The sequence below is a fragment of the Rhinopithecus bieti genome, unplaced genomic scaffold, assembly GCF_001698545.2.
Source record: "Rhinopithecus bieti isolate Rb0 unplaced genomic scaffold, ASM169854v2 scaffold_4101, whole genome shotgun sequence".
Classification (NCBI taxonomy): Eukaryota; Metazoa; Chordata; class Mammalia; order Primates; family Cercopithecidae; genus Rhinopithecus; species Rhinopithecus bieti.
Window position 1 is genome coordinate 1,581,682 of NW_016804458.1, and position 26,362 is coordinate 1,608,043.

The 26,362-nt window shown below is 36.7% G+C and overlaps 1 protein-coding gene across 2 annotated transcripts in view; it reads left to right on the forward strand.

Moving 5' to 3' along the window:
- The window catches only part of NME7 (NME/NM23 family member 7), a 222,994-nt gene that overhangs the window by 4,381 nt on the left and 192,251 nt on the right, over positions 1-26,362 (forward strand). The window contains exon 1 of one of the 2 annotated variants that reach the window (XM_017868461.1): positions 1,825-1,923. The exons of the other annotated variant lie outside the window; for it this stretch is intronic. Within the exon in view, the coding sequence (XP_017723950.1) occupies positions 1,861-1,923 (63 nt within the window). The 5' untranslated portion in view covers positions 1,825-1,860. Of the gene's footprint in view, positions 1-1,824; positions 1,924-26,362 lie in introns of those variants that run through there. 2 annotated transcript variants of the gene reach the window in all.

A 26,362-nucleotide genomic window follows, 5' to 3' on the forward strand; every position in this document is an offset into this window, starting at 1 on the left:
TTTTTTTTTTTTTTTTTTTTTTTTTTTTTTTTTTTGCCTGTCTTACATTATTGTTATCAGATTTCCCAGGAATGCTAAGGACAATGAATGAACTCCTGTTCCCACTCCTCCTGCCAGGATTTCAGGCTGGGACTCTTTCAAATTAGGTGGTCTATGAAGGCCTTTCTGTGGAAAGAACTTTTGTATTGAGACCTGAATAATATAATACAAAGTGCAATGATCTGGAGGAAGTGTTCCAGGCCATGCTAACAACAAGATCAAATACCCTGAGGCAGAAAAGAGATTGGTATATTTTAGGAACTTATGGTTCAATGTAATAAAATAATAGAAACTGGGTGGTGGGATGGTGCACGGGTGGCTGCAGTAGGGGAAGTATGGTACAAAATACCATGAAATGTGGTTGGGGAGGTAGGCAAAGGCCAGACCACATGTATACATACAGCAGTGTTTCTCAAACTGTACCTGGTAACTCATTACTCAAATTTATGGTATGTAGCCAGCATTAAAAAGAGGACATAAAATACCAACTTAACATATTCACTACATGTTGTAAGGGTAACTTTCATGAACTTTTGTTTAATTGTATATGCATTGGATGTGTACTGGATTCTGATGTAAAATGTATTTCTTTTTTTTTCTTTTCTTTTTTTTTTTTTTGAGACGGAGTCTTGCTCTGCCACCCAGGCTGGAGTGCAGTGGCCGGATCTCGGCTCACTGCAAGCTCCGCCTCCCGGGTTTACGCCATTCTCCTGCCTCAGCCTCCCGAGTAGCTGGGACTACAGGTGCCCGCCTTGTCGCCCGGCTAGTTTTTTGTATTTTAAGTAGAGACAGGGTTTCACCGTATTAGCCAGGATGGTCTCGATCTCCTGACCTCGTGATCCGCCCGTCTCGGCCTCCCAAAGTGCTGGGATTACAGGCTTGAGCCACCGCACCCGGCCGTAAAATGTATTTCTTACTGTGAGTCCTGATCCACAAAGTTCAAAACACAGTGTACTTTGAAGAATATATACTTTATTTGTTTTGTTTGTTTGTTTGTTTATTTATTTATTTATTTTTGAGACAGGACATTGCCCTGTCACCCAGGCAGGAATGCAGTGGTGAGATCATGGCTCAGTGCAGCCTCAACCTCCTAAGTTCAAGCGATCCTCCAGCCTCAGCCTTCCGAGTAGCTAGGATAATAGGTGTGTGCCATGATTCCCAGCTAATTTTTATCTTTTTTGTAGAGACAGGGTCTCACTATGTTGCCCAGCCTGGTTTTGGACTCCTGGGATCAAGTGATTCTCCTACCTTGGCCTCCCAAAGTGCTGGGATTATGTTTATGTTGAGATTTCAACTATTTTGCCTTTTAAACTATATATTAGCCACCACATTCAACTAATATATAGTTTAAAAGGCAAAATAGTTGAAATCTCAAGGCCTGCAGATATTCTTATTCCTCTTTTGACCTAGTGAAAATGTTCTTGTTGTGTGGCAGATACAGCTTTGAATTAACGACCGCCTAAAATTGGCTAGAGTGAAATTTTCAAGTTTCTTTCTGCATCCAGATCACTCTCCTACGTATTTGCTGTCAATCGTTTATGAGAAAGAACAGGCCTAAGAAGCAGATGTCCCTTTTCTGTATTCACTCTAGCCACTGTTGTATGTATTGTAGCAAAGGATTACGGCCTCTCAATAAGCAGCTGAAGATGGAGGTTGTTTGCTCTGTTGGTGAGGCTTCCTGACCACTGCAGTTTATCTATCAGCTTCTGTCTTCATCTAGTTTGTTACAATTGTAGCTTCCAAATTCTAGAACCACCTTTATATTGTGAAGCAGAGATAGCGAAGTGTAGTTTAGCATGTTTCTCATACATCTTGTTTAAGATGAAACGTATACTGGACTCATCAATTTCTTTACTTTTATGTATTATAAAGAGGACAGAGAAGGTAATTCTAAGATACATTTGAGTAACAGAGATATTCGTGTTTTATATCTTCTAAAATATAGCATTTATTGGAATATCATTACTCCAGATGAACTGTTAGTATAAGGAAGGACTTTAAAGATGATTAGCTATGTTCCATAAGAACTAATCTAAAGCTTTGAAGTAAAATGTCTCAAAGTTGTTTGTTTGTTTATTTATTTATTTTTGAGACAGAGTCTCACACTGTCTCCCTGGCTGGAGTGCAATGGCTTGATCTTGGGTCACTGCAGCCTCTACCTCCTGGGTTCAAGTGATTCTCCTGCCTCCGCCTTGTGAGTAGCTTGGATTACAGGCATGTGCTACCATGCCTGGCTAATTTTTGTGTTTTTAGTGGAGACGGGGTTTCACCATGTTGGCCAGGCTGGTCTCGAACTGCTGACCTCAAGTGATCCACCTGCCTCGGCCTCCCCAAGTGCTGAGATTACAGGAATGAGTCAAAGTTGGTTTGAACACAGCTTTCAAAGACAGTTTCATGATTACTGAAGAACAAACTTTTATTCCATAAAATGAAATGCTTTTCAGTTTCTAACTTTATAGTGTTTCTCCTAATAGCTTTTCTGGTTTTGTTTTCAGTACCTGCTTTTTTTTAAAAACTTTTTTTTTTTTTTTAGACGGAGTTTTGCTCTGTCGACCTGGCTGTGGAGTATAGTGGTGCGATTTCGGCTCACTGCAACCACTGCCTCCTGGGTTCAAGCGATTCTTGTGCCACAGCCTCCCGAGTAGCTGGGACTACTGGCGCACGCCACCACGCCTGGCTAACTTTTGTATTTTTAGTAGAGACAGGGTTTTGCCATTTTGGCCAGGCTAGTCTCAAACTCCTGACCTCAGGTCATCCGCCCGCCTCGGCCTCCCAAAGTTCTGGGATTATAGGCATGAAGCATGGCACCCAGCTAGCATCTGCTTTTTATTTATCCAGAATTCCTTTTGTTAGTTGAATTGTTGATTTGAAGGAATTGCAGTTCCAAAGATCCACAGGATTTTATTTACAAAAAATGAATCAGAAAGTATAGGGCATGGATTGCAGATATAAAACTCTTAAAAGTTTATTTTCCTATATATTGTATTAAAATGCACTTTAGAGCCTGTTATATTCCTGTAGGAATATAGGAATATGTTTCTAGTAGGAAACAGCGGTATTTGGAGAACTGAATAGTAAGTGGTTAATATAATGCCATAATTTTTTTTACATGTAGCTTTTATTTATTTTGCTTTCCTTTTCTGCCTTTTATTCCCAGTTTTTTCTCATTCACCAGTTATTCTTCTATCCAAGAAAGTATGTATTGAATACTTTCCATATGCTGGTAACTGGTGGCTATACATTGATTAGTAAGATAGCACACTGTGGCCCCTACCTCATGGAATTTATGGAGAAAAACTGATATTGGAAAACAAATTACAAGTGTAAGTTGGGTTACGAAAGAAAAATGACAAGGTGAGGTGGAAATTGTAATAAAATAGAGTGATCTGAAGTAGCCTGGGGTGGTGAGGGAAAGCCTCCTTGATGACAAAACTCTTTAATTCTTTTTTTCCTTAGTTTAGGAGAAAAACAATTTACATGAATAAATAAATGAATGATCACCTCATATGATGATAAGTACTATGAGGAAAATTAAACTAAGTAATGCAATATTGGATGGTTCCAAGAATGAGTAGCCCTGAGTAGGACAATCAGAGAAGGTCCTCGTGAGGATGTGACTTATAAACTGAGATCTCAATGATAAAAAGGAGCTTGCCAGGTGGAAACCTAGGAGAAGAGCATTCCAGGCAGAGTCAATAGTGAGCACAGAGGTGCATTAAAGGAATAGGAGGGAGCTAGTGTGGCTAGGGCCTAGGGAATGAGAGGACAGCTGGATGAGAAGAGATCTAAGACGCAGGAAGGAGCCAGGAATACTGAGACTTATGGAACTTAGTATTCCATCCTTGGGAAGGATTTTGGATTTTATTCTAAATGCAGTGGGATTATACATTTTATGTATTTTACCTATTCCATCAAAATATTTTATTTTCCTTGGATTTGCCTTAAACTTTTGCCATACTAATTTGGTCCGTTAGTGCTTATTTTTATCTTGTCTGTAAAATTTATGATCTTATAAACCTGGGAAATATTTTTCTGACCTGCTCTTGTCTTTGAACTTCAGAGACTCCTAATTTCATCCCTCATAGTTGCCATTTCATAATATATTTTCCCATTTCTGGGCTTTTTTTTGCTTCTAAAATATCTACTCTAAGGTGTGGCGAGCAGAGCTACGTATTCCAGGTGGGTATGCATTATAGTTTCAACATGGGAATTATGTTTGCTGCTGTGATCTTCACCTATTAGCTTTCTTGATGGTGCTGTAGCATATAATTGAAGTATCTTACTTTCCAGAAATATCTCCAGCATTCCCAGTGAACTTTGTATTCACTTTTTTTCCCAAAAACTGCCTAAAGTTCTTCACTTCCAAAGTTGTCAATATTTTAAAACTTTCTGTTAATTAGATATGAGAAACTGTAGCTATTAAAGTATACTGCTCAATTCACATTTATTTTCTGATACTAGACACTTGGCCTTAATAAATTGCTATTGTTCTCTCTCCTGACTCATCTTATGTGCTGTGCCTTCTTCATATTTCTATACTCTTTAAAATGTGTCTTCATATGCACACATAATGGCTCTAGATCTCTCTGATAGACGTAAATTTAACTTTTATCCTTTAAAGTTTCAGTATTTACATGATAAATATATATGCTATATATGTTTTATATATATTTATAAAGGTATTTAACTTATTCTGTTGTAGAAATATAGGAAAACTACTTAGTGATTTTAGAAATTAGAAAATACAGAAGTAAAAGTAATAAAATTAAATTTTTCTATAATAACACTGCCTGTATACAATTGCTATTAATATTTTTGTGTAATATCCTGGTCACATGTATACTCATACATACACACACACACACACACACACACACACACAGATACATGTATATATCTTTTAAAGTATGATTCTATTATATCCATTGTTTAGAAATCTGGTTTTTCCCGGTTAATATATCTTGTGCATTTTTCCAGATCAGTTTTAAGAACTACAGTCAGCCCTCGATATCCATGGGTTCTGCATCCAGATTCAACCAATTGAGGATTGAAAATATTTGAAAAAAAAAAATAACAATACAATGATAAAAAACACAAATAAAAACAAGGCAGTATAGCAACTATTTACATAGCGTTTGCATTGTATTAGGTGTTGTAAGTAATTTAGAGATGCATTAAAATATACTGGAGGATGTGCATAGATTATATGCAAATGCTATGCCATTTTATATAAGGGACTTTAGCGTCTAAGGATTCTGGTATCTGCAGGAGTCCTGGAACCAATCCCCTGCAAATACTGAGGGACAACTCTACGTCCTATTCTTTCATTTACTCTGATTTTAAAAATCCATTTATTAATTTGTTCTGTTAACACAATAACTAACATATTTTGCAAACACATTTTATAGACATCCATAATTGTTCCCTTACAATAAATTAAAAAGAGAATAACTGGGTGTGTGAGGTCATGTTCATTTTCAAGGCTTTCAATATACATTGCCAGACTACTCCCAAAATAGTTTTGCCAATGAATACTCTGCTAGCAGTGTACCATGGTACCTGTTTCTTCTAAACTCTAAACTGGTATTTCTATACGTCACACACATATGTCTATCAATAGATTTGAACTTTTAATAAAACTGTCACCTGCTTTGCTCAGAATATTGAGAGAAATATAAATTACTGTATGTTCTATAGATGAAAGGCACTGTTAATACTTACCTACAATATTTCTTTGTAATTATTGTTTTATATCTCTTATAAATTGTTAAAATTCAAGATTTATCGTCTGACTGTAGTGAAGAATATTAAGTTAGCCTTTTTAAAACTATTATTTGTAGACAGATTTTCCAGTCCTCTCTTGTTTACTTATTTTCAAGATATAGCTTGTTGAAGTACAAACGAACTGATGTAGAACAAGAAATCTAAAATTTCAATCTTTATTCCAGTCCTGGCTTAAGCACTTATGAGCTGTGTGTTATGTAATCTTTCTGGATAGTTATTTTCTTATCCATAAAATCAAAATAGTACTTTCTGTTTAGATTACCTTAAAGCATTTTTTGTGAAGATCAAATAAGTCGATAGGAAAGTAATTTATAAACTGTAATATACATACGAAATGTCTTATTTTCATATTAACCAGATTGCTGCCTAATGAGAAGATAGTTGAGGAAAATGGAAGAGATTAAAATGTCAACCTTCAAAAATAAATATTTGAGGTTAATGGTGTTATGCAATTTTGTGGCTATTAAAAAATTTACTTTTATATATTAAATTCCCTCTTCCTAAATTTGTTTTTAGATTCATTTTCCTAGTGGAAACAAGAAAAAGCTGGTAAAAGGGAGGGAAGCATGGGAAATGGCAGAGATGGGTCTTGAGACCAGTTTCAATAATGGTCATATACTTTTGTGGGTAGGGGCAGCTAAACATATGTGATATGTATTTAGCAGGTATTAGGTGTGAGATCCCTGAATATCTATTCAACTTAAATAGATTAACTGGGAACATTTACTTTTACTGCTGGTCATGTGAGATTTTATTATTCAGTAATTTGACTGTGAAAGTACAATGAGACCATTCAGACCCAGTCTCTTTCTTGCCACTTAGACTCAGAAATTTGGCTCTGGAAAAACTGAAAACCCCTTCGTCTAGTGGCAAGTACAGTTTTATCATTTATGTTAAACCATATTGCTTTTTAGGTACCTTATTGAATTTTACTCCATGCACTGAAATCTCTGAAAGGTGAATATCTGTCTATCTTTGATATCTGAATATTTTCATAATTAAAATTTTCAAGTTTTATCCAAAGAAAGAATGGCTTCTCTAATAATATGATCACTTTTTTTTCTAGCTTTTCCACATAAAAATTAGTATTGACCTTATGATTTTATCTTGTCTCCCAATACCTTTAACACCTAGGTTGTAGCATGCATTATTAGAACACTTTTAGAATCAAACTTGAAATAATAAGCATTTATATTCAGATATAGAGCAGAGACTCTTGAACTCATCTTTCTGCCCACTTTTGGCTTCTTGCACCATGATATATACCTGAGATACAAAGATGAACAAGACTAGATTTCTTTGTTAAAAAGCTCACAGTCTTGAAGGAAGAGAAAAAAGAGAAGAAGAGAAATGCATGATACACTGTAACACTGTAATACTAACGTAGGGAAATTCAATTTTCTCATTTGCAAAATGAGAAAAATAATAATAACAATACTAGTTCCTTTATAGGGATATTATTATAATTAAATGATAAATTGTTTAGCCCAATGCTTTATACACTGTAAGCATCCAGTACATGTTAGCTGTTATTACTATTGCTACTGCTGTTGTTATTTCCAAGTGTTAAGATAGAGACCTACTGAATGTGGGGACACAGAAGAGAGACTAATACTGAAGGAATGCTAATTAAAAGAAAGATTAGTTGACTTCACAGCTTTTTCTCTGCTATGTTTCATTCACTGAGCTTCAGGTTCTCTTTAATGTGAATATGTATAAATCCCAAAATTAAACTTATGCATATTAATGCCAACATTGAGTCCCTAAACTGATTGGAAGGCATTTGGAAATGAAGTAGGAAACTCCATCATTGTGGTTCATTGTTCAGGGTTCAGCCTAGTGTCCTGTACAATTAAATGCTTAACAGATACTTCCCCCCCATCCTACTTGCTTTTAAACATTTTTGTTCATTGACCCAGATGTCCCTTTGGGTGAGTGTTGAGTGGACACAAGATACACAGAGTTGGTGACTATAGTATTTGAGGTAGTTCTTATTCATATAATTTTTAAGCAATTCTTTTTGGTTTAGGCTTTTGAGATACACATTTTCAAAGTTTACATCTTTTTTCCCCCCAGTTTTACATACACTTCAACTGCACTTGCTATTCCGTTTGCCTGAAATGCTCCTCCACTTTTTTTCAGACCTATGTTCAAGTGACGCTTCATCAGAGAGTACTTCCTTGTCCACCTTTCTAAAGTAACATCTCCAGTTCCTCTCTGTCCCCCTACCGGCTTCACCTTCTCTTTTTTTCACTTTAGCACCTGACAAAAGCTTTGCAAATCTGTTATTTTAATGATAGTGCCTGACACTTAGAGAATGTTTTCTATTTTTTAAGGCATTTAAGATTCTTAACTAATTGACAGTGTCTTTGGAAGTAGGTATTGTATTTACAGAGAAGAGATACCAATATCAGGGAGCAGAAAGGCACAAACATCCAAGGAAGAAAGACAATCCTCTGAAAAGATAGTTAAAAGAAAGGAAGGTAACTTTCCACTGAATTTCCCTGCTAGTTACTTGGTAGAGACCAGGAGTGGACAACCAGTTTTGATCAAGGGCTGTTCACCTCTAGAGAAACGTCTAGAATTCTGGGTCAAAAACAGTGGACTCTTATTCTGAGAGAGAGCTCTAGCTTCATTCATTCAACAATTATTTTTAAGTTTATCTTGAGTGCCAGGCACTGTTCTGAGCAATCAGTGACAAAGTCCCACCCTTATGGAGCTAAAATTTCTGGGGAGATGCAGAATAAACAAATACATAGTATAATGTGTGGTTTTGATAAGTGTTATGGGAAAAAAATCAAACAAGACAGAGAATGAAGAAGTTGGTATTTAGTTGGCTGGTCAGAGAAGCCTCCTTGCATTGCTGACATATGAGTGGAGACCTGAATGAAGTGATGATGTGGAGAGCCCTGAGAATCCTAGCCCTAGAGCTGTATAGGCAGAGGAAATAGTACATCCAAAGACCCGGAGGTGGGAGCCTGCTTGGTTTATTTAGTAACCAGCAAGAAGGCCAGTGTAACTGGAGCAGAGAAGGTGAGGGAGAGGGTGGCAGAGGCAGGTGAGGGAGATGAGATAAAGAGGTAGCCTGAGGCCAGATCATACAAGGCTTATGTGGCATGAAATCAGTCTTTTTTAAACAAAATTAAACAAAATTTTTGTGGGTACATAGCAGGTATGTGTGTGTGTGTATAATATATATATATATATATAACATATATTATATACATCCATAGTATACTAGGTGTATGTATGTGTGTATGTAAGATATATTTAATATACCTACTATATGTAATATTTGTAAATATATAAGTATATATTTAATACTTTAATATATAAGTATGTACATGAGATATTTTGGTGCAGGCATACAATGCATAATAAACATATTTTGGAAAATTTGGTATCCATTTCCTCAAGTATTTATCCTTTGTGTTAAAAAACAATCAAGTTATACGCTTCTAGTTATTTTAAATTGTATAATTAAATTATTATTGACCTGTTATGCCCTTGAATACCAGGTCTTACTCACTCTTTCTATTTTTTTTTGTACCCATTAACCATCCTCACTCACCTCCTCACAACACCCTACTACCTTTCCCAATCTTCTACTTTCTATCTCCATGAGTTCAATTGTTTTGATTTTCACATCTCACAAGTAAGTGAGAACATGCAATGCTTGTGTTTCTGTGCCTGGCTTATTTCACTTAACATAATGACCTTTAATTCCATTATGTTGTTGCAAATGACAGAATCATATTTTTTTATGACTGACAAAATTCGCATTTTTTAAAATGGTATTTGTACCATATTTTCTTTATCCATTCTTTTGATGGACACTTAAGTTGCTTCCAAATTTTGGCTGTTGTCAATAGTGCTGCAGTAAACACAGGAGTGCAGATATCTCTTTGATGTACTGATTTCTTTTGGGTATAGACCTAGTAGTGGGATTGTCGGATTGTAAGGTAGCTGTATTTTTAGTTTTCTGAAGAAGCTCTAAACTGTTCTTCATAGTGGTTGTACTAATTTACATTCCCAACAATAATGTATGAGTGTTCCCTTTTCTCCACATCCTTGTCAGCATTTGTTACTGCCTGTCCTTTGGATAAAACTTTTTTAAATTGGGGTGAGATGATACCTCATTGTAATTTTGATTTGCATTTTTCTCATGATCAATGATATTGAGCAACTTTTCATATCACTGTTTGCCACTGGTTGTCTTCTTTTGAGAAATGTCTGTTGAGATCTTTTGCCCATTTTTTAGTCAGATTGTTAGATTTTTTCCTGTGGAGTTGTTTGAGCTCTTTGTGTATTCTGATTATTACGTCTTGTTAGATGGGTAGTTTGCAAATATTTTCTCCCATTCTTTTGGGTTGTCTCTTCACTTTGTTGATTGTTTCCTTTGCTATGCAGAAGCTTTTTAACTTGATGTGCCCCAATTTATCCATTATTGCTTTGGTTGCCTGTGCCTGTGTGGTGGTGTTCAAGAAATTTTTGCCCATACCAATGTCTTAGGGATTTTGCTTAGTGTTTTCTTGTAGTAGTTTCATAGTTTGAGATCTTAAATTTAAGTCTTTAATCCAAATCCATTTTGATTTTATTTTTGTATATGGCCAGAGAAAGGGATCTAGTTCCATTCTTCTGCATATAAATACCCAGTTTTTCCAGTACCATTTATTGAAGAGACTGTCTTCTCCAATATATGTTCTTGGAACCTTTGTTGAAAATGAGTTCATTGTAGGTGTATGGGGTGTATGGATTTTTTTTTTTTTTTTTTTTTTTTTTTTTTTGAGACGGAGTCTCGCTCTGTCGCCTGGGCTGGAGTGCAGTGGCCTGGATCTCAGCTCATTGCAAGCTCCGCCTCCCGGGTTTACGCCATTCTCCTGCCTCAGCCTCCCGAGTAGCTGGGACTACAGGCGCCAGCCACCTCGCCCGGCTAGCTTTTGTATTTTTTAGTAGAGACGGAGTGTCACCGTGTTAGCCAGGATGGTCTCGAACTCCTGACCTCGTGATCTGCCCGTCTCGGACTCCCAAAGTGCTGGGATTACAGGCTTGAGCCACCGCGCCCGGCCAGGTGTATGGATCTTAGATGTTAGAAAGCAGTGGAAGAGAATTCACTGAATGTCACTCATATTCCATAAGAGTGGCTGTTCGAATCTGATAATTTCATCAATAAGTTTAAAAGCTTTCAACTTATTTGGGGCTGATTGGGCAAAGGATACCCCCTCCCCCCCCTTAGATTAGGTCCTCTTTCATGCAAGGAATTAGAGAGAAATGAAATTGTTGACCTGGCACAAGCTATCCTTTCATTAAAATGTTTCCTAAAGTCCTGATGACTGGAGGGGATATATTAAAAACAATAGGAGGCTGCTCTGCCTATGGAGTAGGCATTATTTTACGCCTTTACTTTCTTAGTAAACTTGCTTTCACTTTTCTTTAAAAAAAGAAACTTATTAACTCATAAGTCAGAATGGGGAAGCTCTTTTTCTTAATAGTTAATAGCTATCACTTATTGAATGCCTACTGTATATTAAATTCTTTTCACATAAGGAAAACCTCAGTTTTTAAAAATACTCAAGATTATACTACTAGAAAGCAGTAGGGCCCAGATTTGAGCCAGTTAAGGCTAGAACCTCATATTCTTTCTAGCCTACTACTTAGGGTCATGATGTTTAATTTTTTTTTTGTAACTCTTTTTTTGCTTTTATGTAGCTACAGAAAGAAATTTAACTTCCTTTTCAAAAACTCAATTTCTAGTGGATATAGGTGATATACATTTTTTTCAGGGATTCAGAATTCATATTTTGATACTTGACTAGGGCTCTGCAAAATTACTATGGTTTGATGAATAACTACAGGGCTAAAATTGAGGGTATATGTAAAACGGCTTTGTGAAATGACTTTTTGGGCAGGATATGTTGAATCCACATTGAACACTAGGTGGCACTCTTCCATCATTGGACACTTCCAGGAAAAGCTATTCTTTATGGATTTTATTAGTTGCTTATTAATTTTAATCATATTGAAGTGGCATTCGAATGCTGTTTATCTAGAAATCACAGATGGATACAGTGTCACAGATTATTTCTCATAAAGTCAAAGACACACATTTTTCTTACCTAAATTAGAAAACTTTAGCATAAATGATGAAACTAATGATCTTCTTTGGGATTAAGCTTGAAAATGCGGTTTTTTTTTGTTTTTTTGGCCTTTTTTTTGGAATCTGTTACTTTACCAAAATATCCTTTGACATTTTAAAAAACTTAAACAGGAAGCTACAAAATAATAATGTTTGAATTACACGAGATAATATAGGCAAATGCATTCCAAAGAAAACACTGTCTTAGTATCTTCTTCAGCTAGACTGTCTGATGATTACTACTTCTAACACTTGTGGATGTATCAAGACTTCGACCACTTTTATAAAGGTACCTTCGTGGTTACAACCACTTAAATCTGTATCACTTTACCGTAAACACAGTATTTTCTCCATTGACTAATATTCAAAAAGACTCATTCTTTTTCTCATGAGGAAAATGCTATCAGAATCAGTAGCCAACTGTAGCTAATGCAGAATAGTAGTAATTTGCAATGCATGTAAATCTATATTTATATTTAGCATCTGCAGCATTTGGTATATGACATACAGGAAAAGATGGAACCATTTTGGTTTGCATATTTTGCATAGAGCTACTTTTCTCTATCTCTGCAACCAGGGCTGCTACATACTACATATAGGACCTTGTACAATTATGAGTGAGTTGCTGATATTCTTATTGATTATGTATTTTTCTAACAGGTGGCAGTAAAATATTCTGAGGAAGGTACAACTTTTTCTGTTTGCACAGGAGTACTAGATGAACTAAAGAATAGTCTTTTCAGATTTCTTAGCAATGATACTGCTCGTCTATGCCATTGGCTCTTATTCTTGAAAGAAAAAAGAATATGGGAGGAGGGAGCACAGGAGAGAGAAGGTGATATAAAAGTACCATTCCAGGATGCATCTAATTTACTACAAATGCCAGAGTGGGTTTAGGGCCTCTACAATGGATAGATGCCACAGGATGCCATCCCACTGTATCTTCTCCTCATACTCTACCTTCAAATCATACTGGCTTTGTTGTTTGTTAAACTTGCAAAGGTCCATCTTCCTCCCAAAACTTTATACTTTTTGTCCACCTGGAATGTTTTTTTACCCCAGGTTTCTGCATGACTGGCTTTTCCTCACCCTGTTTTGACATCTCAGATCAAGTGTAGTTGTTATTCTAGTTGAAGGAGTACTCCCTAGCTCACTACCCCTAATAATTGGCATGTTTACTTATTTATCCTATTGTTTTTGTAACACAATTTATTTATTTACTTACATTTTTAGAAATGGCATCTCGCTGTGTCGCCCAGGCTGGAGTGCAGTGGTACAGTCATAACTCCAACTCCTGGGCTCAGGCGATCTTCCTGCCTCAGCCTCCTGAGTAGCTGCAATTATAGGCATGAGCTATGATGCCTGGCTATAACGTATATTATTACAAGAATTATATATATTTTTTACTTTTACATTCTATAAGGAGAGACAGAAAATTAGTAAGTAAGCTGCATGTCAACAGGGCCTTGTCTGTCTTCTGTCTTGAATATCCCCACTATCTATTGCAGTGCCTGGCAAAGAGAAACCATTCAATATTTGTTGAATGAATGAAGGCATGAATAAATTCAACTTTTAAGGCATAACTAACATTTCAATTGATGATAGCTAGAAGAGTTCTGCTTTTTAAATTTATTCATTCAACAAATACTTAATAGATATCTGATAAATGCAATGCATATACCTAGTCCCTTGGGATGCATCCATAAATAAAACCGACAAAAATCTCTGCCCTAAAAGGGCTTGCATTCTATTGGAGCAGATATGCAATAAGCAATAAACATTTGAAGTATAGTATACATTATGCTTGAAGGTAAATAAGTGCTAGGGGAAAAAATGAACAGGGTAATGAATGTTGGGGGTACTGATAGTGGTGTTGAATATCATTTAAAGGGAGGTGGCCAGAGTTGGTCTTGTGGAGAAGATGATGATACCTGAGCAAAGTCTTGAGGGTGAGAAAGGATAAGCCATGTAAATATTGGGGAAAAAGTATTCCAGGAAATAAGACAGTGGACAGACTTTTTTAGGTGGGAGCATGCCATGTGTTCAAGAAACAGTGTGGCTAAGGCAAAGTAAGCAAGAGTGAGAGTTGTGGGAGATGAAGTCAGACGGATCACTGGAGGCCAGATTCTGGACGGCTTTGTGTGCTGTTGAAAGTGGGTTGACATTATTCTCATAGGCTGAGTTGGCAAATTTTAAGCAGAGGAATGAGGTGATACAATTTATATTTTTACAGACTCTTCTCTGGCTATATTTTTTTAAGAGTAGATATAGGGGGGCAAAGATGGAAGTAGAGAGATTAGTTATGAGGATATAATCTACGTGAGGGAGTATGGTGGCTTGGAGTAGGGGGTTCGCAGTGGAGGTAGTAAAGTGGCTAGAATGTGTATATGTTTTGCAGGTAGATCTAATAGGATTTCCTGATGGATTGGATCTATGGTCTGAGAGAAAATGAGTCAAGGATAGAGTTCAAAGATGACCCTAGGATTTTGTTCTGAGCAATGGTAAGGATAGCATTGCTGTTAACTAAGATGTGGAAGATTGGTGAAGAAGCAAATTTGTGTTAGGGGGCTGGGAGCAGGATTTCAACTTGGGGCCTGTTAAACTAGAGCTGTCTAATATCTAGGATAAAAGGCAGTTGGATAGATATATGCACCTAAAATTTAGAGGGAGTGGTCTGGCCTGAGTACTGTCAATATATAGATTATATTTAAAGTCATGAGACTAGACAAGATGATAACAGAGTGAGTGTAGCTAAAGATCAAGGGTCTAAAGACCAAGTTGTAGAGTATTCTGACACTCGAACATCAAGAAACCAAGGAGAAAGGACTGAACTGGAATAGAAGAGAGGTTTCAAATCAGCAACTTAAGGTTCTACCTTAAAACAAAAAACAAAAAACAAAAAAAAGGCAAAGTGTGATGATTCACTCATGTAATCCTAGCACTTAGGGAGGCAAAGTGAGAGAATTACTTGAGGCCAGAAGTTTGAGACTAGTCTAGACAACATAGTGAGACCGCCCCCCCACCATCTCTACTAGAAAATAAAAAGAGAACAGAAAAAGAAAAATAGGAATGAATTAAACCTAAAGGAAATAGAAAAGAAAGGAAATAAGTATTGGAGTAGGAAACAGTAAAATAGAAAATGGAGGAAATCAATGAAACTAAAAATCAGTTATTGGAAACAATTAGCATAGGCAAAACTTTGGTTAGACTGACCAAGAAAAAAGACTGAAGATACAAATTATCAAAATCGGGAATGAAAGAGGAGACATCGCTCCTATCCCTACAGAAATTAAAAGGATTATAAGGGAATACTAGGAACAACTTTCTCCCATTAAATTAGATAACTTAGAGGAAATGGGCAAAATCACTGAAAGACATAACTGCTAAAACTCAAGAAGAAATAGAGAATCTGAATAGAGCTATACTAAATAAAGCAATTGAATTCGTAACTAAAAATCATTCTACAAAGCTCATACCCAGATGACTACTCTCATGAATTCTATTCAACATTTAAACAATAAATAATAGCAATCTCACAAACTTTACTGGAAAATAGAGGAGGAAGTACAACTCACTCAGTGAAGCCAGTATTGTCCTATACCAAAGCCAGATTAAGACATTGCAAGAAAAGAAAACTACAGACCAACATCATGAATAGAGGCAAAAAAAAATCTTCAATAAAGTATCAGCAATATTAGCAACACATAGAATGGTTTATATACCATGATCCAGTGGGATTTATGCCAAAAAGATTTAACATCTGAAAATCAATGAATATAACACACAAAAAAATAGTGAAAGAAAGGATAAAACACATATAATCATAGACACAGAAAAACACTTTACAAAATTCAATACCATTCATAATAAAAATTCTCAACAAATCAGAAGTAGAAGTGAACTTTAACCTAAGGGGGTTTATGAAAAAGCAACATATTTAAATGGTAAGTGTGAATGCTTTCTTCCTGAGATTGGGAACAAGGCTAAGATGTGTGCTCTCACAATTTTATACAACACTGGAATGAAAGTTCTAGTTGGTACAGTAAGGCAAGAAATAGATGAAAGACATCTAGACTGGAGAGGATAAAACTGCCTTTATTCACAGAGGATGTGACCCTATATATAGAAAATCCTAAGGATTCCACAAAAAAAAATTACTACAACTAATGTGTTCATCAAGGTTACAGAATACAAGAGCAATTGATTTCACAAAAATTAATTATATTTCTATATACTGTAATGAACACTCTGAAAAAGAGATTAAGAAATTAACTCCACTTCAATGACACCAAAAGAATACTCAGGAATAACTGAAAGAATTGTACACTGAAAACTAAACCGATACTGAGTAAAATTAAAGACCTAAATAAATGGAAACATTCAACCTTCATGGATTGGAAGACTTAATATGGTTAAGGTGGCAATTCTCTCTAAATTAGTAGATAGGTTTAGTGCAATTCCTATCAAAATCCCAGTGGGCATTTTTGCAGAAATTGACAAGCTGATCCTAAATTTGATATGGAAATGTGAAGGGCCCAGATTAGCCAAGATGTTTTGAACAAGAATAACAAAACTGGAAAACTTATACTTTCTGGTTTCAAAACTTCCTATAAAGCAACAGTAATCAAGACAATGTGGGCCAGGTGCAGTGGCTCACGCGTGTAATCCCAGCACTTTGGGAGGCCAAGGCAGGAGGATCACTTGAGGTTAGGAGTTCGAGATCAGCCTGGCCAACACGGTGAAACCCTGTCTGTTATAAAAATACAAAAAAATTAGCCAGGCATGGTGGCATGTGCCTGTAGTCCCAGCTACTCAGGAAACTGAGGCAGGAGAAAATTGGCCAAACCAAAGAGGCCACAGGCCCTATGCAAGTCCAAAACCTGGCAGGGCACTTGTTAAATTTTTTTTATAACACGTTAAATCTTAAAGCTCCAGAATGATCTCCTTTGATTCCATATCTCACATCCAGGGCATGCTGATGGAAGAGGTGAGCTCCCAGGGCATTGGCAGCTCCTTCCCTGTGGATCTGTAGGGGACAGCCCACATGGCTGCTTTCAAAGGCTGGCATCGAGTGCCCCTGGCTTTTTCAGGCACATGGTGCAAGCTGTCAGTGGATCTCCTATTCTGGAGTCTGGAGGACATTGACTCTCTTCTGTGTGGGAGCCCTGACCCCACATTTTCTCTCTGCATTGCCCTAGTAGAGGCTCTCCATGAGGGCTCTGCCCTAGCAGCAGACTTTTGCCTGGACATCTAGGTGTTTTCATACATCCTCTGAAATCTAGGTGGAGGCTCCCAAAGCTCTGCTCTTGTCTTCTGCACATACTTGCAAGCCCAACACCATGTGTCAGCTGCCAAGGCTTGGGGCTTGCACCCTTTAAAGCAATGCCCCAAGCTGTATCTTGGCCCCTTTTAGCCTCAGCTGGAGCTGGAGTGGCTGAGACTCAAGGTGTCATGCCCCAGGGCCGCACAGAGCAGTGGGGCCCCAGGCCCAGCCCACGAAACCATTTTTCTCTCCTAGGCTTCCAGGTCTGTGATAAGAGGGGCTGCCACGAAGATCTCTGACATGCCCTGGAGACATTTTCCCCATTGTCTTGGCTATTAACATTCTGTTTCTCTTTTTTTGTGCAAATTTATTCAGCTAGCTTGAATTTCCCCCTAGAAAATGGGTTTTTCTTTTCTACCACTTGGCCAGGCTCCAAGTTTTCCAAACCTTTTTCTCTGCTTCTTTTTTAAACATAAGTTCCAATTTCAAACCATCTCTTTGTGAACACATCTGACTGAAAGCTTTCAGAAAATGCCAGGTCACCTCTTGAATTCTTTTCTGTTTAGAAATTTCTTCTGCCAGATACCCTAAATCATCTCTCGAGTTCAAAGTTCCACAGATCTCTAGGGCAGAGGCAAAATGTTGCCAGTCTCTTTGCTAAAGCATAACATGAGTGACCTTTACTCCAGTTCCCACTAAGTTCCTCATCTTCATCTGAGACCACCTCAGCCTGGACATCATTGTCCATATCACTGTCAGCATTTTTGTCAAAACCCTTCAACAAGTCTCTAGGAAGCTCACAACTTTCCCACATCTTCTTTTCTTCTGAGCCTTCCAAACTTTTCCAACCCCTGCCTGTTATCTAGTTCCAAAGATGCTTCCATATTGTCAGGTTACCTTTATATCAGTACCCCACTCTGCTGGTACCAATTCTCTGAATTAGTCCATTTTCACACTGCTATAAAGAATACCTGAAACTGGGTAATTTATGAAGGAAAGAGGTTTAACTGACTCACAATTCTGCATGGCTGTGGAGGCCTTAGGAAAGTTAACAATCATGGCAGTGGGCAAAGGGGAAGCAGACACTTTCTTCACAAGGTGGCAGGAGAGAGAGAATGTGCAGGGGAAACTGCCACTTTTAAAACCATCAGCTCTCATGAGAACTCGCTATCACAAGAACAGCATGAGGAAAACTGCCCCTGTAATCCAATCACCTTCCACCAGGTCCCTCTCTTGACACATGGGGATTATAATTCAAGATGAGATTTGACTGGGGACCCAGAACCAAACCATGTCAATACTGAAATGGGATAACTGAACAGTTCACTAAAGGGACTAATTACAAAGGTATGGGCAGAGTAACAGAAACTAACAAGGGATGGTTCAAGAAGCAGAAGTCGAGGTTAGTGACAACAGGGAGCCTTTACTACTTCTTGACCTATCAGGGAAAACGGAGAGAACTACCAGAGAGCAGCTGTAATGGAAAGGCTGTCTGACACAGCTGTGGTCTTCATTGCAGAGGAGAAACTTAACCAATGTGATCTGGCAAGGAGGAGGAAGTAGAATAAATATCTTGGCCACTCGTTCTTCCTTTGATTTGTAGCCACTGGCTTCTACTGGCCAAACCTATGTTAAAGTCCAAGGGCAAGGGGGTCCTTTGATGAAGTTCATGGAGGCCAGCTGACCAGGCTTAGAACAGGATGGAGAAGAGCAGAGTGATGGTCTGGAGGGACAAATGGAAAATGTCTAGCACATCCACTTTCAGGCAGAGTGGTACAATAGCTATGGGATAAAGGAATAACAAGACTTGGCTCAGTGTGTTTGTGACCTTGACAACAGTTGCTTTTTTGGAAAAACTCAAAGTTAGCATTTATATTGTTACTTTCTGTGTTATCAGATGATTTCTAGCTCAATAATAAAGTCAATTTTCTAACTGAATATTAAGTGAATAGTTTATAATTGCTTAAATATTTTCATGCCACTATAATTAGCCCCAGAATTTATTTATTGATTAAGAGCCATCTCTCTTTTTGGAATATTGCGGTTCAGTTAGTTGTTGGCAAGTGATCTCTGATGGGTAACTCATGTCTGGAGTTACTTAATACTTTGCCAAGTATATTCGTTTAAGATGGTAGTCAGAGAAGCCCGTAGTTATCCAGAAAAGTAAGAAAAGATATGCTCTTTGAGAATCTTTCTGGAAATATAAGTAAACGAACTTACAAACAAATATTAGAGTTTTGGGGGGAGTTTTTTGAATATGGAAGAGTGAATTTTTGCCATTTTGTCAAGATGTATTGCTGTGCACATTTATTTACTCCTTTAGATCTTTATTTTGGTAAATATTTTATTTGAGTATTTTAAGGTCCCAGAACTAGGAGAGCCAGCTTGAAGTTTCAATAGAAATAAGTGATATAGCCTCTGTCTTTGAGAATTTCATAATTTTATCAGAGAGATAATTGTGTTGTGTAATACAAAATTAGACGACAACCCAGTGTTCTGCTGTGGGAACATCAGTCTGCCGTGAAGAAACAAGGGTCCTTGTTGAACTAAGCCACTTAACACGTCAACGTAATTTTTGCCAAGTCACTTAACTTATCTGAGCTTCTGTTTCCTCATTGTTAATGTTCCTTTGATCTCTGAAATTCTGTGAAAATCGCATTCCAATTACAGAAATATCCATTGGCTGGGGTTGGTCTGGGAAGACTTCATAATAACCATGTTTTCTTTGAGATGTCTAAAGGAAAGTTCAGCCTTGCTTTTCAGAGAGGTTTCCCTTGATAGATGGTGTGTGGCATTTTTTTTTTTTTTTTTTTTTCCCACTGGGCAGTGATCTACAAAAGGCAGAAAAAATTTTCAAAATCATAGGGCCCGAGGTGAAGTTTAAAAAGCTGTTTCTCCCCTGAAACTGGATGTGTACTTTTTTAAATGATTCCATCTTGTTTGACCAGCTTCCTGCTTTATACTAAACTGTGGAAATGGTTCTTTTCTGGCATTTTTCACTAACAAAATTTAGCAGGAATTAAGGTGAAAGTACATCTTAAACATCACAGTTGGGGAAATACAAGCGTTTGTGTTCTGTTCACTGCATCATTGACTTTTTTTCTGTAAAGACTAAAACTAATGCATTCTATTTCTGAGATATTGTATTGAAGTGACATTAAAAAACACAATCTTGGAAATATGTGAAATTCTGTTGAAAGTGTTTTTTCAAAAGAAAACATTTGTTTTTAAACTGTAATTTTTTAAAAGCAAAAGGTGATTGCAACGGTTATACTTAGTGTTTAAAGAATTTAAGTGAAATAGGATAGCTAACTAAATTTAATAATTCACCTAACATTTCCTTCTGTTATAATTTGTTTTCCTTTATTAATGAGAAATGCTAAGTTGGAGCTGACAAATTAGATTCTGAACACATGAAGACTCTTTTTACTTGAGCTTGCCTTCTGTCTGTCTTTATGAGACAGATTTATGAAGAAGCAATAAGTCTCTGAACAACCTGGACAGGCTCAAAACTGGTTATGGTCACACTAAAGTCAGGTTAATATTTGACACTATTCAATGTAAGAAAATTTCTTGGTCTTTGGAGGAAGCCTTGGAGGAAGACTATGTGATAAAGGATAGGTACAAAACAAGTTAGTGCTTAAAATCTAGCCTCTGGCAATGGGAGAATATAAACCTTTTCCTTGTGTTTTTATTTCTATTGTACTTATCACTGCGACATCTAAGTAAAACAATGTGAATTACGATGCTTGTTTGCCTACTATGTAGGTAATACATTTTTAATTGTCTGCTATGTTCTCAGAATGTTCAAGGCAAAGTGAAAAGTTCCTTGTTTAGAAGCCACTTTTCACTCACCCTTACTGGAAGCAACTGGCTTGGGGGGGCAGGTTCTTAGATGGTGTTGATTTCCTTCTATATATATATATATTTTTTTTTTTCTTCTAAAAAAATCAGGATACATGTGCAGAACGTGTTTGTTACATAGGTACACGTGTGCCATGGTGATTTGCTGGATCTATTGACTCGTCCTGTTCCCTCCCCTCATCCCCCATCCCCCAACAGGCCCTGGTATGTGTTGTTCCCCCCTGGGTGTCTACGTGTTCTCATTGTTCAACTCCCACTTACGAGTGAGAACGTGTAGTATTTGGTTTTCTGTTCCTGTGCTGGTTTGCTGAAGATGATGGCTTCCAGCTTCATCCATGTCTCTGCAAAGGACATGATCTGACACCTTGTTATGGCTGCATAGTATTCCATGGTGTATGTGTACCACATTTTCTTTATCCAGTCTGTCATTGATGGGCATTTGGATTGGTTCCATGTCTTTGCTATTGTAAATAGTGCTGCAGTAAACATACATGTGCATGTGTCTTTTTAGTAGAATGATTTATATTCCTTTGGGTACGTATCCAGTAGTGGAATTGCCGGGTCAAATGCTATTTCTGCTTCTAGATCCTTGAGGAATCGCCAGTGCATATCGCCAGTCATCTTCCGCAATGGCTGAACTAATTTACATTCCCACCAACAATGTAAAAGCGTTCCTATTTCTCCAAAGCCTTGCCAGCCCCTTGTTTCCTGACTTTTTAATCATCATTCTAACTGGTATGAGATGGTATCTCATTGTGGTTTTGATTTGCATTTCTCTGATAATCAGTGATGTTGAGCTTTTTTTCATATGTTTGTTGGCCACATAAATGTCTTCTTTTGAAAAGTGTCTGTTCATATCCTTTGCCCACTTTTGGATGGGGTTGTTTATTTTTTTCTTATAAATATGTTTAAGTTCCTTGTAAATTCTGGATATTAGACTTTTTCAGATGGGTAGATTGCAAAAATTTTCTCCCATTCTGTAGGTTTCCTGTTCACTCTGATGATAGTTTCTTTTGCTCTGCAGAAGCTCTTTAGTTTAATTAGATCCTATTTGTCAGTTTTTGCTTTTGTTGCCATTGCATTTGGCCTTTTTGTCATGAAGTCTTTGCCCATGCCTGTGTCCTGAGTGGTATTGCCTACGTTTTCTTCTAGGGTTTTTATGGTGTTGGATTTTACATTTAAGTCTTTAATCCATCTTGACTTAATTTTTGTATGAGGTGTAAGTAAGGGGTCCAGTTTCATTTTTCTGTGTATGGCTAGTCAGTTTTCCCAGCACCATTTACTGAATAGGAGATCCTTTCCCCATTGCTTGTTTTTGTCAGGGTTGTCAAAGATGAGATGGTTGTAGATGTGTGGTATTACTTGTGAGATCTCTATTCTGCTCCATTGGTCTATGTGTCTGTTTTGCTACCTGTAACATGCTGTTTTGGTTACTGATGCTGTTGATTTCTATTATAATGTCATTCAAGGTGAATATGGGTTCATGGAGACTCAGACTAAACTTTAGAAGCCTTTTGAACTGTAACCTTTATCATCTACATAATTTACTCCAGAATATCTTTTAAGTCAAACAGAAGCAGATACTTGGCTTGAAATAGATTGAGACTAGTTACTGACCCTTCAGCATGCAAATCATGAAAATAAGACTTCTAGTTGGTTTAAGACATTTCTTCATCATGCATTATGTAATCCATTTAGTATGATTTAAAGAAGGGAACACTTTTGTATGAACAAAAATATTTTGCTGCCTATTGTGAAGCAATTTTTCCTAAAATACAGCATTACGAAATGCAATGTACATTTTTTTCAGTGCATTGTTAGAATTACAAGTCTGATAAGTGTGGCTTGATTTTTATTGTTATAATTGTATTGGTTTTTAAAACCTGATTTGTCTTAATAGGGGGTTAAATTGAAAGAACATAGTTGCTGTTTCTAGAAATCTTAGTCCAGTGTCTCTCAGAAGGGAGTTTCGATCCCTTCTTGCCATGGTTAAGGAGACTGGCTAAGAGCAGGACATCTGGAGTCAAGCTGCCTGGGTTCACCTCTGTTTATAAGCTGTGTGATCTTGGCAAATTTCTTTTTTATAAAAAATTAAATTTTTATGGTTACATAGTAGGTATATATATTTATGGGGTTCATGAGATAGTTTTGATACAGGCCATGCAATGTGAAATAAGCACATTATGGTGAATGTACTGTGTCCCATCAAGCATTTATCCTTTTGATACATTTATCCTTTGATATCCTTTTGTTACAAGCAATGCAGTTACACTCTTTATTTTAAAATGTACAATTAAGTTATTATTGGCTACAGTCACCCTACTGTGCTATCAGTAGGTCTTAGTCATTCTTTTATTTTATATTTTGTATTTATTTTATATTTTTGTGCCTGTTATTCACCCCCACTTTCCCTACAGCCTCCCACTACTCTTCCCAACTTCTGGTAACCATCTTTCTACTCTCTATGTCCATGAGTTCAATTTTTTTCCATTTTTTTAGAACCCAAAGATAAGTGAGAACATGCGATGTTTGTCTTTCTGTGCCTAGCTTATTTCACCTAACATAATGATCTCCAGTTCCATCTCTGTTGTTGCAAATGACTGGATCTCATTCTTTTTTATGGCTTAATGGTACTTCATTATGTATATGTACCACATTTTCTTTATCCATTCATCTGTTGATGGACATTTAGGTTGCTTTCAGATCTTAGCTATTGTAAACAGTGCTGCAACAGACATAGGAATGCAGATATCTCTTCAATATCCTGATTCCCTTTTATTTGGGTATATAGCCTGCAGTGGGATTGCTGGATCATATGGTAGCCCAATTTTTAGTTTTGTGAGAAACCTCCAAACTGTGTTCTCCATAATGGTTTTGCTAATTTACATTCCTAACAGCAGTATACAAGGGTCCCCTGTTCTCCACATCCTCACTAGCATTTTTTATTGCCTGTCTTTTAGATAAGAGCCATTTTAACTGGGATAAGATGATATCTCATTGTAGTTTTGATTACATTTCTCTGATGATCAGTGATATTGAACACCTTTTCATATGCCTATTTTCCATTTGTATGTCTTCTTTTGAAAAATATCTATTCAGATCTTTTGCCCATTTTGTAGTCAGATTATTAGGTTTCCTCCTGTTGAGTTGTTTGAGCTCCTTAGGTGTTCTGGTTATTAATCCATTGTCAGATGGGTAGTTTGCAAATATTTTCTCCCACTCTGTGGGTTGTCTCTTCACTTTGTTGATTGTTTTATTTGCTGTGCAGAAGGTTTTTAACTTGATGTGATCCCGTTTGTCCCTTTTTGCTTTGGTTGCCTATGTTTGTGGGGCATTGCTCAAGAAATTTTTGCCCAGACCAAATGTCCTAGAGATTTTCTCCCATGTTTTCTTGTAGTAGTTTCATAGTTTGAGGTCTTAGATTTAACACTTTAATCCATTTTTATTTTATTTTTGTATATGGCTGGAGATAGGGGGGTCTAGTTTCATTCTTCTGCATATAGATATCCAGTTTTCCCAGCACCATTTATTAAAGAGGCTGTCTTTTCCCTAGTGTATCTTGTTTGCACTTTTGTTGAAAATGGGTTGACTGTAGGTATGTGGATTTTTTCTGGGTTCTCTATTCTGTTCCATTGGTCTATGTGTCTGTTTTTATGTCAGCACCATGATGTTTGGATTACTATAGCTCTGTAGTATAATTTGAAGTCAGTTAATGTGATTTTTTTAGTTTTGTTATTTTTGCTTCGGATGGTTTTGGCTATTCTGAGTTTTTTGTGGTTCCAAATAAATTCTAGAATTGTTTTTCCTATTTCTATTCTTTGAAGAACGACATTGGTATTTTGATAGGAATTACATTGAATCTGTAGATTGCTTTAGGTAGTGTGGACATTTTAACAATATTAATTCTTCCAATTCCATGAACATGGAATAGCTTCCCATTTTTTTGTTGTCTTTTTCAAATTATTTCATCAGTGTTCTATAGTTTTCACTGTAGAGATCTTCACTTCATTTCTTTTGTTAATTCTTAGGTATTTTATTTTATTTGTGGCTATTGTAAATGGGATAACTATTTAAAATTTCTTTTTCGGATTGTTCACTGTTGGCATATAGAAGTACCACTGATATTTGTATGATGTTGTATCTTGCAACTTTACTGAATTTATCAGTTCTAAGAGTCTTTTAGTGGAGTCTTTAGGTTTTTCAAAATATAAAATCATATCATCTGTGAACAAGGATAATTTGACTTCTTCCTTTCCAATTTGGATGCCCTTTATATCTTTCTCTTGTGTGATTGTTCTGGCTAGGATTTCCATTATTATGTTGAATAACAGTAGTGATAATGGGCACCCTCGTCATGTTTCAGATCTCAGAGGAAAGGCTTTTAGTTTTTCCCCATTGAGTATGATACTAGCTGTGGGTCTGTTATATGTGTCAAATATGCTTTTATTATGTTGAGGTATGTTCCTTCTATATTCAGTTTTTTGAGAGTTTTTATCATGAAGGTATGTTGAGTTTTATCAAATGCTTTTACAACATCAATGAAAATGATTGTATGGTTTTTATCTTTCATTCTTTTGATATGACCTATCACATTGATTGATTTGCTTATGTTGAACCATTCTTGCATCACAGGGATAAATCCCACTTAGTCATAATGAATGATCTTTCTAATGTATTGCTGAATTCAGTTTGCTAGTATTTTGTTGACGAGTTTTGCATTAATATTTATCAGAGATATTGACCTGTAGTTTTCTTTATTTATTTGTTTGTTTATTTATATGTGTCATTGTCTGGTTTTGGTATCAGGGTAATACTGTCCTCATAGAATGAGTTTGGAAGTAGTCCTTCCTCCTCTATTTTTTGGACTTTTCTTTACTGAGAGATTTTATTATGGCTTTGATATCATTACTTCTTATTGGTCTCTTTAGGTTTTGAATTTCTTCCTGGTTCAATCTTGGTAGATTGTATGTATCTAGTTATTTTTCTGTTTTTTTTCTTGAGTTTTCAGTTTATTGGCATATAGTTGCTTGTAGTAGCCATAAAGATTTTTTGAATTTCTCCTGTGTCATTTGTAATGGATTTTATTTATTTATTTAGAGACAGAGTCTTGCTCTGTCATCAGGCTGGAGTGCAGTGGAACGATCTCAGCTCACTGCAATCTCCTCCTCCCTGGTTCAAGCAATTCTCTTGCCTCAGACTCTCAAGTAGCTGGGACTACAGGCACCCGCCACCACGCCTGGCTAATTTTTGTATTTTTAGTAGATAACAGGGTTTCA